Source organism: Spermophilus citellus (assembly GCF_964194105.1).
Source record: "Spermophilus citellus genome assembly, chromosome: 19".
In the NCBI taxonomy this organism is placed as follows: domain Eukaryota; kingdom Metazoa; phylum Chordata; class Mammalia; order Rodentia; family Sciuridae; genus Spermophilus; species Spermophilus citellus.
In genome coordinates this window covers 20,294,690-20,307,868 of record NC_138201.1, presented here as the reverse complement: position 1 = coordinate 20,307,868, position 13,179 = coordinate 20,294,690, and the positions used below count along the sequence as shown (strand labels likewise).

At 39.3% G+C, this 13,179-nt stretch overlaps 1 protein-coding gene and 1 long non-coding RNA gene across 2 annotated transcripts in view; both read left to right on the top strand.

Annotated features, from left to right (window-relative positions):
• Window positions 1-1,378: 1,378 nt before the first annotated feature.
• Window positions 1,379-13,179, top strand: part of LOC308638594 — a 74,244-nt gene continuing 62,443 nt past the window's right edge. The window contains exon 1 of the long non-coding RNA XR_014019886.1: window positions 1,379-1,478. This is a non-coding gene — a long non-coding RNA (uncharacterized lncRNA). The remainder of the gene's footprint in view (window positions 1,479-13,179) is intronic.
• Window positions 2,567-7,680, top strand: LOC308638603 (uncharacterized protein; the record flags this gene model as incomplete). Its single annotated transcript, XM_081276227.1, has 2 exons — window positions 2,567-3,702; window positions 7,676-7,680. Exons 1-2 carry the CDS (start codon window positions 2,577-2,579, stop codon window positions 7,678-7,680), a joined length of 1,131 nt encoding a protein of 376 aa, XP_081132353.1. The 5' UTR covers window positions 2,567-2,576.

Genomic DNA, 13,179 nt, shown 5'->3' with positions numbered 1-13,179 from the left:
CTGCTGAGAAGAATGTGTATCCACTTGATGATGGTTGATATATTCTATATATGTCAGTTAAGTCTAGGTTATTAATTGTGTTATTGAGTTCTACAGTTTCTTTATTCAGCTTTTGTCTGGTGGATCTGTGCAAAGGAGAGAGCGGTGTGTTGAAGTCACTGATAATTATTGTGTTGTGGTCCATTTGACTCTTGAAGTTGAGGAGAGTTTGTGTTATGAACGTTGCAGCACCATCTCTAGCAGTGGGGCAAGTCACTGAATAAGCAGCTTGAATCTCCGTGCAGACAAATCGCTCGCGGTTGAGCTCCAGTAACCGATCCTCGGGTGATGGAAATCCTTCCTCTAGGTTTTGGTGCACCCCAATTTTGCTGGAAATTCCATAAAGATAGCTTTTGGCCATTCTAACTCGTCATTCACCCGCATAGTGATGCAGTACACGGGGGTGATGCACTCCATCCGCCGCCATCTTCCAAGTCCTCATTGAGTTATTTCTAAGACACATGCCATCATTCCACTTACCCCATTCTGCTTTGACAATAACTACAAGAAACTATCAAATTGTTGTGTTTATTAATAAATAAATTAAATTAATCAGAGAATTCATGTTTGTTTTGGTCATTTAATAGTAAGCTAGTTGACTAAATTTGTTCTGGAGTAAAGCACCTGCAAACTTCTAGTTGTTCTTAGTGTAATCACACAGAATGAGCTCCATCTCCAGTTAACACATTGTGACCACCTGTGTAAAATGTTGTCTAAATGTTGTCTGTGAAGGAATCTCCTTCGTGACCCCATGCCCAGAGGGTGGGAGTGGGGGCTGGTTCTAGGCATTTCTTTAAGTATGGAACAATAGCCTTTCAGAGGAAACAAGACATCAGTAAATACCATGTTGCCTATGTTAACCTTGTAGGTACAGGGAGCCACTGTAGTTGACAGAATCTCTCTCAAATGCTTAGTTTCATGATTCCTGCATTTTTCTACTCATCACCTTTCTTTTCTAAACATAAGTACTATCAGAAGTGCTTATATTAGATCTGTACCACACAGGACATTTGTAGGACATGTAATAGAGGTGCAACCATTAAAGAAGTTAGGAGTGATCTGGGAGCCTGTCTTACTTCCTGTGAACTCCCCAAAGGAAGGGTATAAATCACTATGATGTTTGCCTTCTGAGTAGCCAATTTCTAGTGTTGGAATGGGTGTAAAAAATTGAGTGCAGTAAAGATTTGATGGACCAAATCATGGAATTAATCAGGAGGCCAGGGAATCATGTGAACATCATGCATGTTGAGTGCAGATTTCTCGTGCTGTCAATCTTTCCTGGCCTCCACTATACATTTGTGGGATATTTCAGATCTCAGTGACCTTTCAGGATGTGGCTGTGAACTTCACCGAGGAGGAGTGGGCTTTTCTGGATGCTTCCCAGAAGAACCTTTACAGAGATGTGATGCTGGAAGTCCTCAGAAACCTGGCTTCTATAGGTAATAATGTTGGTTTTAAAATTAATGAAATCGAGAACTCATGTTTATTTTGGTCATTTATGTAGAAGGTGCAAAGGAAATCAGTTGATGAATTATTGAAGCATAAATGTCACCTAAAATTTGGCAAAGCATTTCCAGCTCCTAAATATTTATAAAGATTGTTATGTTGTCTCATTTTAGGAAACAATTGGGAAGACAAGACCACTGAAGATCAGATTGAAAACTGTGGAAGCAACCTAAGGTAACTCTACTCACAAGAGGAATTCGTGAGGGAATCTGAGAACTGTCATGTAATTTTTAAAGCAAACCAACCGAAGAAGTATGCATAATTGGAAATGTATTTATTCTTATAATATTTTATACCAGAAATATATACTTATCTGTGACAGGTATTCAGTCTTTTCAAAGTATTTGACATGCAAAAAGTAGTATGAAATTGCATATGTGAATATGACTATGTGAATAATAGCCATAGAGAAGCTGTGTTGCAAAGGATTGTTTCCTTTCAATCTCTTTATTTTCAGGGAACTTTAACAAGTCAGAAAATCTAGCCTTTACGTGATGTTGGTAGAAATGTAAAGACCTATAAATAAATAGAAAACTGTGAATGAGTTAGATATCAATTATGTGCTGGTCACTTCTTCTTCAAAGAAGTCTTATGGTAAACTTCAAACTTTCCCCACAGAATAGTGTGGGGAAACCTTCAAATCGATTCCAAATCTTAATCAAACAAAGAAAAATGTTAATAGAGTAAATCCATGTGACTTCATTATGTGTGCAAAAGATTTCATATGTCCTTCATTCCTTCATAGGCACATCACATCTCACTCTGGACACAAATACTATAAGCATGAAGAATGTGAAGAGAAGCCATGTGCATTTAAACAATATAGGAAATCTCTGGTTTCTCTCAGAAGTGTTCACACACAAATGTTGTTACAAACTGGAGATAGACCATGTGAAAGTACAGTATGTGGGAAAGTCATCAGTTGTTCCAATGACATTCAAACACATGAAGAAACCCATACTGGGGAGCAACCCTATGAATGTCAACAATGTGGTGAAGCCTCTTCTTCTCTCCCAGGTGTTCAAAGACACATGATAACACACAGTGGAGGTAAACCTTTTCAATGTGAGGTATGTGGGAAAGCCTTTCATTTCTCCTCTTTATTTAGAAGACATGAAAGAACTCATTCTGGAGAGAAACTCTATGAATGTAAACAAGATGGTCGAACCTTTATTTCACACACAAGTCTTCCAAAGCACAGGATCACACACACAGGGAATGCACATTTCAAATGTAAGGTATGTGGGAAAGACTTTGCTTATCCCAGATTACTTAGAATACATCAGAAAACACATACTGGAGAGAAGCCATATGAATGTAAGCAGTGTGGTAACGCCTTTGCTAGATCTGGTGACCTTCACATACATGAAAGAACTCACACTGGAGAGAAGCCCTATGAATGTAAGCAGTGTGGCAAAGCCTTTGCTACATCTCGTCAGCTTCACAAACATGGAAGAATACATACTGGAGAGAAGCCCTATGAATGCAAAGAATGTGGAAAAGCCTTTGCTGCATCCTATATGCTTAACAGACATGGAAGAATACACACTGGAGAGAAGCCCTATGAATGTCAACAATGTGGAAAAGCCTTTGCTAGATCTGGTGACCTTCACACACATGGAAGAACTCATACGGGAGAAAAGCCCTATGTATGTAAGCAGTGTGGAAAAGCCTTTGCTAGATCTTGTGACCTTCGCACACATGGAAGAACTCATACTGGAGAGAAGCCCTATGTATGTAAGCAGTGTGGAAAAGCCTTTGCTACATCCCGTCCGCTTCATACACATGTAAGAATACATACTGGAGAGAAGCCTTATGAATGCAAACAATGTGGAAAAGCCTTTGCTGCATCCCATCTGCTTCATGCACACGGAAGAACACATACTGGAGAGAAGCCTTATGAATGCAAACAATGTGGAAAAGACTTTGCTGCATCCCATCTGCTTCATGCACATGGAAGAACACATACTGGAGAGAAGCCTTATGAATGTAAGCAGTGTGGAAAAGCCTTTGCTAGTTCTAGTTACCTTCGGATTCATGGAAGGACACACACTGGAGAGAAGCCCTATGAATGTAAGCAGTGTGGAAAAGCCTTTGCTAGATCTAGTCACCTTCGGATTCATGGAAGAGCACACACTGGAGAGAAGCCCTATGAATGTAAGCAGTGTGGAAAAGCCTTTGCTAGATCTAGTTGCCTTCAGATTCATGGAAGAACACATACTAGAAAGAAACCCTTTGGATGTCAACAATGTGGAAAAACATTTGCTTCATCCCGTTATCTTCGTATACATGGAAGAACGCATACCGGAGAAAAGCCCTATGAATGTGAACAATGTGGAAAAGCCTTTACTGCTGCCTATTACCTTCAGAGACATAAACGAACTCATACTGGAGAGAGGCCCTATGAATGTAAGCAGTGTGGGAAAGCCTTCACTCGGTCCTCTCACCTTCACTCACATGAACAAACTCATACTGGAGAGAAGCCCTATGATTGTAAGCAGTGTGGCAAAGCCTTTGCTACATCTAGTAAACTTCAAGTACATGGAATAGTGCATACTGGAGAGAAGCCGTATGAATGTAAGCAGTGTGGCAAAGCCTTTGCTCGATCCAGTGAACTTCAAATACATGGAAGAGTGCATACTGGAGAGAAGCCCTATGAATGTAAGCAGTGTGGCAAAGCCTTTGCTGGATCTGGTGACCTTCACAAACATAAAAGAACTCATAGTGGAGAGAAGCCCTATGTATGTAAGGAGTGTGGCAAAGCCTTTCGTAGATCTTGTGACCTTCGCAGACATGAAAGAACTCATACTGGAGAGAAGCTTTATGTATGCAAACAATGTGGCAAAGCCTTTGCTGCATCCCATCAGCTTCATAAACATGGAAGAACACATACTGGAGAGAAGCCCTATGAGTGCAAACAATGTTGAAAAGCCTTCACTCAGTCCTCTTACCTTCAGTCACATGAACAAACTCATACTGGAGAGAAGCCTTATGAATGTCAACAATGTGGAAAAGCCTACACTACTGCCTTTTACCTTCGGATGCATAAACACACTCATACTGGAGAGAAGCCCTAAGAATGTAGGCAGTGTGGCAAAGCCTTTGCTAGATCCAGTGACCTTCACATACATGGAAGAATGTATATTGGAGAGATGCCCAATGAATGTCAACAACGTGGAGAAGCCTTTGCCACATCTTGTCGGCTTCACACACATGAAAGAACACATACTGCATAGAAGTTGTATGCATGAAAACAATTGGTAAACTCTTCTGTTATTACTGTTTCACACATATACATGTAGGAAGATTACTGGAGAAAAATCCTTTGAATGTGAAATATGGTAAATCAGATTTCATATCATCCTCAAAGACAAGAGAGGCTCACACTGCTGAAAATGTGTGTGTGTGTGTGTGTGTGTGTGTGTGTGTGTGTGTTTGTGTGTGTGTATGTATGTATGTGTGTGTGAGAGAGAGATCGATCAATCAATCGATCCACTGGGGATTTAGTCTGGTGGTGCTCTACCACTGAGCTACATTCCAGTTCCTTTTCACTTTTTATTTTGAGACAGGGACTTGCTGAGTTTCTTAGGGTCTTCCTAAGGTGCTGAGGCTAGCCTCCAACATTGATTCTTCAGAATCAGCCTCTCGAGTCTCAGGAATTACAGGCATACACCACCACATCCAGCTGAGTAACACTTTAAATGTGAAAAATATCACAAATCATTCCATTTTCCCTGTTGCCTTCAAAGCCATTTCACTCACATTGAAAAACAAAGCCTCTGAATTTGGGGGATTTGCTACATTCTGTCAGCTTCGTTTCCTTTCTTATATATGAAAACACTCATGCAGAGAAGCCCTGTGAATGTGAGAAATGTGGGAGATCTTCTAGTTTTCTAATTTTTTTTCCCTAAGGACTGGGAATATTGTTTTGGAATAAAAAGAATAAATCCTATGCAAGTAAGAAATATAAAGGGTTCAGCTGTTCTAGTTTTGTTCAGTTGTATGAAAGGACTCATACTGTAGAAAATCTGAGGATAAGCCTTGTGGGGCAGTATTCAGCTTTCAGAGTTTTCTCCAAAGGCATAAAAGAATTCACATCTGTGAAAATCCTTTTTCTATCTTTAAAAATTGCAGTAACACTTTCAACTTTGCAGGTCCCTTTGAACAGCATTTAAGAAATCACACTGGAGAAGAGCCCTGTATGTAGAAATGTGGTGAGAACTTTGCTTGTTTCAGATGCATTTGAACTTGTTCAGACTTGAGGAAAATTTTATTTTATTTCATTTTTATTTATTTTGAGATAACCACTGTAGGTGTGTGAAAATAGTGTGTGCTTTCATTTCTTTTCTTTCTTTCTTTCTTTTTTTTTTTTTTTGTGTATTCAGAGGTAACAAAACTGCACCCTGGGTTGGAGAGGAGCATTGCATCAGCATGAAGATTTGAAAGCAACGTGTTTTTCTGGGTTAAATTTCTCTTACTGTTAGATTCTATTTTCCCGTATTTTAAGTCTTTTGTGTCTAATGTTTCATTACATATTGTGTATGTTAGTTTAGGCCTCTCTACTCCAGCCTTTGGTACAGATTGGTGAAATGGCTCTTCTGAACTTTTTTCCTTTCTTTCTTTGTTCAGATTTCACCCAGGAGTGCTCTACCACTGAGTTTCTCCACAGTCCTTTTAATTGTTATTTTTTGAGATAGGGTGAGGCTGGCAGCTGGGACCATAGGGATGTGTCTGTGTACCCTGCAGCTGGCCTCTTCCTTTTCCTTGATTGCTTATTGATCTGTTGATGACTCTGGGACCACCACTCTTGTCACTTGTGCTTGTTCTAAGGCTCATGTATTGTGCTGTATGTAGGCACATTAAAGAGAATTATAAAACAATGTCATTTGTGTATATTGTTGAGAGAGGCACTTTCTCAAAATATATTTTGCCCTCTACTTGAGTTGCTTTCTCTTTTCTTTTCCCAGTTCTGGGGACCGAATCCTGCCTTGTGCATGCTAGGCAGGCATTCTAGCACTGAATGCTGCATAGCTCAGGTGGTGAGTTTGCTGCAGCTGTGAGTGTGGACCCCACTGATAACCACATCAGCAGATGTAGCTCTGCAGGTGTTTCCTCCAAAATTGCAGCTGATCTCTTCCTTCTTACAGGTCTTTTATACCAGTGAATTTTTTTTAAAAAAACTACATCCAACTTAGGTTTTCTCCCCATGAATAATACTTAGGTGGAATATGCCAGAAAACCCAGGCTTGATTTCTCTTTGTGTTTTAGAGTACCTCAGTAGCCCTGGAAAAAATTGTGTGATGGTTTTCTTAATACACACTACATGACCAAAGGCTTGGTAAGGAGCATCCCAGTCTGATGTCCTAATATAGTGGCACTCCCTTCTCCACCAAATAATCTTAAATAAGCTTCTCAAGAGACCTTCACCATAATTTTCTTTCAACAGAATGTCAGGAAAAGATTTTGCAAAGATCTCAATGTGGGTTATAACACAGACTTCTGCTTTTGTGGCAAAGCTTGGAAGACCTCTGAGCAATCTTACAATTGGTACACAAAGCACTTTCTATGAACTAATCAAAACAACAACAACATCAACAACAAAAACACCTTTATGTATACCCCTACAAAAAATATAAACCTCCATCTCTGTCCCACTGGATGTAAATAAAGATCAATGAAATTCCAAGCAGTGATCCAAAAAATTTTAAGTGATACCCCTCAGAACCCTGCAGCTAATCAATGTGCTCCTGGAACATTCCTTGGGTGTCTAGCCTCATGTGCCCTACATCAGTAATAAAGCTACAGCCTCCAACCAGATGATATTGTGCAGTACTTGCTGTGGAGAGGGCTGTTTCTGCTCAGGTTGAAGGATTCAGTTACTTGTCCTAAGTATTCAAAGCCTCCTGAGCAAAACCTCACCCACAAGCTATTCAGGTGTCATGGATCTTGTGTGATGATTGGTAAGAGTTCCTTACATACTTGTGTCCAAATATTGAAGTTTGCCAACATGCCAAAGATGGGTTGATTGTCACTGCTATCTCTGTTCCAGCCTTTTGCTGTGTCTCGGTGTTCATTTGGAGAGCAAGGCCAAAAGAGTGTGCTGTGGCCCTTGTGTTTTTGATATATACAGCATAAGCCATCCAGTAAAACTTCATCTTTAAAAGATAGTTTTGAACGCTTCCCAGGATTTCCAAAAACTTTCTTTGCAGCCAATGAGTCAGTGTGGCAATTTCCTAGTTTTACATCTTTGATTTAGAAGAAATATTGAATAGAGGTGTGTGTGCACTTGACGCAGTCTGGACTTCTTTGTAATAAATCCATTTGCCAAAGGCAGTAGTTGCAGGCTTGTTCCTGGGCAGTGTGAGGGACTGGAGTGAATGCAGCTGTCCTGGGGTGTGGGCATTGTTTGTAGGAGTTCAGTCTTGGTGAGTACATCAGTGTAGGAATCAGACTTTAAGAGGGCTACAGAATCTCCTGACAGGACCTGCCTGTCCCTGTTGTACAGTAGTGTTGTCATGTGAGCTGGCAGGTGGATGGCTACCTTCTGATGTATTTGGGTTTGTAGCTGAGCAAATAGTGAGAATGTACAATGATTAAATGAGAATTAAAATATTCTTTGTCATACCAAAGACATAATTTGGGGGCCAAACATAATAACACGTAACCTCTTGGACCTTGAACTACATATTTTCCTACATGTATGCATTTTCTCAAACTTTTGTAGTGTGATGTTTACGTGGAACAAACTGAGATAAACATGGAGAGGTTTATTTAATGGTACAGTGTACTAGAAGTTTTAAAGGCTTGCAGCAGGCTTAGATTCCACTGTTGTTGAAATTTTATGAAAGACTCTGAAATTTTCAAAATTCTTAAGAATCCCCAGGTGCTGGGGCATACACCTGAAATACCTGTGGCTCAAGATTCTGAGGCAGGAGGATTGTTACTTTTTTCACTTTTTTTTAAAGAGAAAGAATTTTTTAATATTTATTTTTTAGTTTTCAGTGGACACAACATCTTTATTTTATTTTTATGTGGTGCTGAGGATTGAACCCAGCACCCCACGCATGCCAGTTGAGCACGCTACCATTTGAGCCACATCCCCAGCCCATCTTTTCATTTTTTTAAAAATTATATATATACTAATTTTTTTTTTGTCCTAAGAGTGAAATCCAGTGCCTCCCACATGCTAGGCACATTGTCAACCACTGAGCCACAACCTTAGCTCAAGGGTTGTGATTTGAAAGGTGGCGTCCCTGGATAACAAGGAGTAAAGAACTCAGTGAGACCCTGTCTCTAAGAAGTGACTCAAATAATAAATAAAAAAGAAGACTGGGAGGTGGCTGAGTGGTTGAGTGCCACTGAGTTCAATTCCCAGTATCCCCAAGAAAAATGCATTAGAAACCAAGTTTTAATAAACCATATGATGGGTGGATGGGGTTGTCCATTATATTGTTTTCTTCTTTGGATTCTCAGGTATGGTTTATTAATTCAGAAACTCTGTAAAATTCACCAATTCAATAAAAATCAAGTGTATAGTTTTAAAAAGGAAGGTCCATGAGGAGCAGTTTCCTGCTCTGGGAACCCTCTGTAATTGGTAGTCATCACAAGTGGCCATAATGTCCTTATCATAAAGAGTTTGTGAAAGCTTCTATTTTGCAGGAGTCTATGAAGATGCCAAACGTGCCTGTGTTTTCAGAGCCTTTTGGTGGAGGAATTCCATATGGAGGTCTCTGATTTATAGATGATGTCATTGGGGAGCTCAAGTGAAACTGATAAGTGAAGAACACATTGCCACATGGTCCAGGGCAGCCTAAAAGGTGTCAGATTTTCTTGTCTTCAAGGAGTGTGTCAAGCAACCTTGGAGGAGGATGTCAGCAATTTACGATGTGCTCCTGCAAAAACCTGATGCTGTGATTCTCTGCTCAGGTCATTTGTGAAAAGCTCATGAGTAGTCTGAAAATTTATTTGGTCCTGTTAGTGATGAGGACAATTTGCATTAGAATGCTATTGAAATAGAGAAAACCGAAAATATTAGCCAATTCTGAGGCCAAAATATACACCAGTTGTTGATCACATAGGATTAGTAATTTTCATTATATTTGGTATTGGGTATGGATACTTACAGACTGGACCAGATCATCAAAGTAGCAGTAGTCTACCCAAGGCAAATGCTGAGATAGAGAATATCTGCGTTTCTGTAGTTGGTGTTTTATTTTTTCCTCTGTGATTATCAGTGACTGTGTTTAAACATTTCAGGATGCCCAGTTAGAACTCTGATTTTTCCATATTTCATGAATTAGAAAATGTTAGACTATTAAATATTCTGAGGAGCACATCAGATTTTATAGGAATTTTTAGTTTCCATATACCTTGTTTTAACATATCAAAAAACATGAAGTGATTAGAGATTGATGGTGTTTATTATTTTTGCTACTGGGGATTTCTGTGACAAGTGGCCAAACTAGGAGGTTCTGGCAAGGTTTGATGGGACATTGGAAGAAATAAAGAGTCACACATGCAGAAGATACAACATCTGGGATCGGGTGGAGCACTGCTCTATGATGGAGCAGCAGGTCTAAAGAATTATGCCAGGGGGGCTGGGGATGTGGCTCAAGTGGTAGCCCGCTCACCTCACATTCGTGGGGCCCTAGGTTTGATCCTCAGCACCACATATAAATAAAATACAAGATGTTGTATCCACCAAAACCTAAAAATATAAATGGACAAATGTTGAAAATTATCTCTCTCTAAAAGAAAAGAAAAAAATAATTACCCCAGCAATCTTTATTGTATATCTTTAATTGATCATATTAAAGACTATGCAAGCATTATTCTTTGTATTTATGAAAGTTACACAGTTAGGAACAGTATGCAGCTATTTCCTCCGTTACATTCTATAGTTGGAATGTGCAATGTTATAGCAGTGTGCAGCTCTCAAGAAAGTCCATCCTTTAAAGTTACTTTAAAGCATCATTTAAAGCAGCGGAACTGGTGAAATATTGTGGTTGATTTAGCAAGGAACTTTGTGCCTGAGAATGAGGTCAAAGCTGAAAAGTCTCCCACAACAGAGTCTCCCCCATGGAGAGCATTGCCATAGCAACCAGTCATCCTATACTTTTGCATAGAAACTTTTCCAGTCACAAAGCATGTCCCTGCCATGACGTCATTAGAGACCTCCATCTCAGACACTTGTCTCCCAATCACTGTCACTGGTCTCCACAGGGGATTGAACCCAAGGCTGCTTTACCACTGAGCTACACCCTCACCAAGGCTCCCCCTCTTTTTTCTTTCTTGAGACAGTGGTGGACTCTGTTGCCCAGGCTGACCTCACAGTCATCTAAAACTGGAGCAATGTGGTCTCTGAACCGTTACCCCAATGGCAGTCCCATTTGCTGGGAACTCAGCTGAAGTGGTTCAATTAAAGTGACGACTTTGGAATTCTATAGGATGTGACTACTGTTTCCAACCCATTCTACCAGGCCTGGTAGAAATTTGCAAGTCCATTTCTATGTCTCCAGATCATAAGAAAAAATACTTTTTTTTCAAATTTTCACAGATGGACCAATACCACACAGACCCTAAGTACTTGGTAATGAGGGTAGGGATTATGGGAAACTTGTTGGAATTGTGTGGATCCATCCTGCCTTCTGATTTGTCTTCCCTATTTTCTCTCTCACTCATTATAGTACAAGGGGTTCTTAACCACTAAGCCACATCCCCAGACCCTCTTTCATCCCCATGACAGTAGAATGCACATATATATACTGTGGTATATCATACTTGGATGGGATATCATTTCTCATTTTTCTGAGTGTCCATGTTGCAGAATCATATTAGTCATGTAGTCAAATATATACATACAGTAATGATGTCTGTTTCAATCTACTACTATCTTTCCTATTCCCACATCCCTCTCCCCTCCCTCCCATCACTTCCCTCAACCTAATGTAAGGTAAAGCGATTCTTCCCCATTGCCCCCTCCCTCCTGAATTAGCATCAGCATAATAGAGAAAACATTTGTCTTTGGTTTTGCGAGACTGGCTTATTTCACTTAGCATGATATTCTCCAACTCCAACCTTTTGAAGAAAATGCCATAATTTTAGCCTACTTTCAACCTGACTAATATTCCATTGATTATATATACCACATTTTCTTTATCCATTCATCTTTCAAGAACCATCTAAGTTGGTCCATAGTCTAGCTATTGCAAATTGAGCTGCTATAAACATTGATGTAGCTGCTGAGAGGACATACATGTGAAAATATTTTTTAAAACAACAAGTTGCTGAGCAGGAGAAAATATTTTACATTACATATTTAATTATCTATAGTATTCAGAGTATAAAAGGAACTCTAGTGACTCCATAATAAAATGATCAACAAATTAAAAAATGAATTCCGAATTGTGAACCCCTCAGATTTTTCTGCTACTCTTTATGGTGTTTTCTGAGAATGATTTTCAAAATGCTAATTGTTACTTTTTGCTCCCAGTCATCTGGAAGTTTCTAGAGAAAGTCTCTAGTCATCTGCACTAGGCCTAAGTTCCAGTAGTTTTGCTAACTTCTGTTGCTGGAAGAATTGCTTCTCTCTCAACTCAATTATAGGTACCAAAGGGGAAAATTAAACAAACTACTGATAGACTCAATAATATTTGAGCACTTTCTGAGCCCTGACCTACTCTTGTTCACCCCAGTAATAATTCCAGGCCTTCCAGTTGTTTTCAGAAGTAGTTTCTTTATGTACTGAGCATCTAAACTTAGTGACTTCTGTTCCAGGGAGTATATCCTAAACATCCAATTTCTATAAGCAACAGAGACTGAGCATGTGCAAATATTCATTCATTACAAATAGTTGGATTTGCGTTGTTTGTAACTGCTTCCAAAAACTAAAATTTGCAGCAGTCCTGTTAAAAATGTGTTAGAAACCACAGATTCCTGTTTCACCACAGAAAATACAGTACACTCTTCTTCTAGCTACTTGACAGCCTGGAATATAACACACTTGCCTCAGAAATTTAATGCATCAAATGAAAACTTTCCTTCACCCTATGCAGTCTTGTCAGAATGCCTATGATAAAAATCTGAAAGATAGGGGCTGGGGTTCTGGCTCAGTTATAGAGTGCTTCCCTAGCACATGGGAGGCACTGTGTTCAAGCATCAGAAGCACATAAAAACAAATAAATAAAAGTTATTTGTCTATCTATGACTTGTAAATATATAAGTAACATATTTAGAAGTAAAAAATAAAAATCTGAAAGATAGTAGGTACTCCAGAGCATATGAGCATGGATATAAAGATTCACCTGTAAAAATGCTGGTGAGAATATAAATTGAATAAATCTATTTTTGAAAATGGTATTAAGGTTCTTCAATAAGTTAAAATAAAAATGTCATATGATTCAGTAGTAGTAATTCTGGGTATGTATCTAAAAAAATTGGAGTCAGTAGATCACAGAAGACTACATTTATATTTTCATTGTAATAATTTTCACAGAACCTGGTAAAAGACCTGAAGTACTTTTAAGGTAAATGGTAGGTTGGGCATAGTGCCACATACCTGTATTCCCAGCAGCTTGGGAGGGTGAGACAGGAGAATCATGAATTTAGAGCCAGTCTCAGCAACGTATCAGCCAG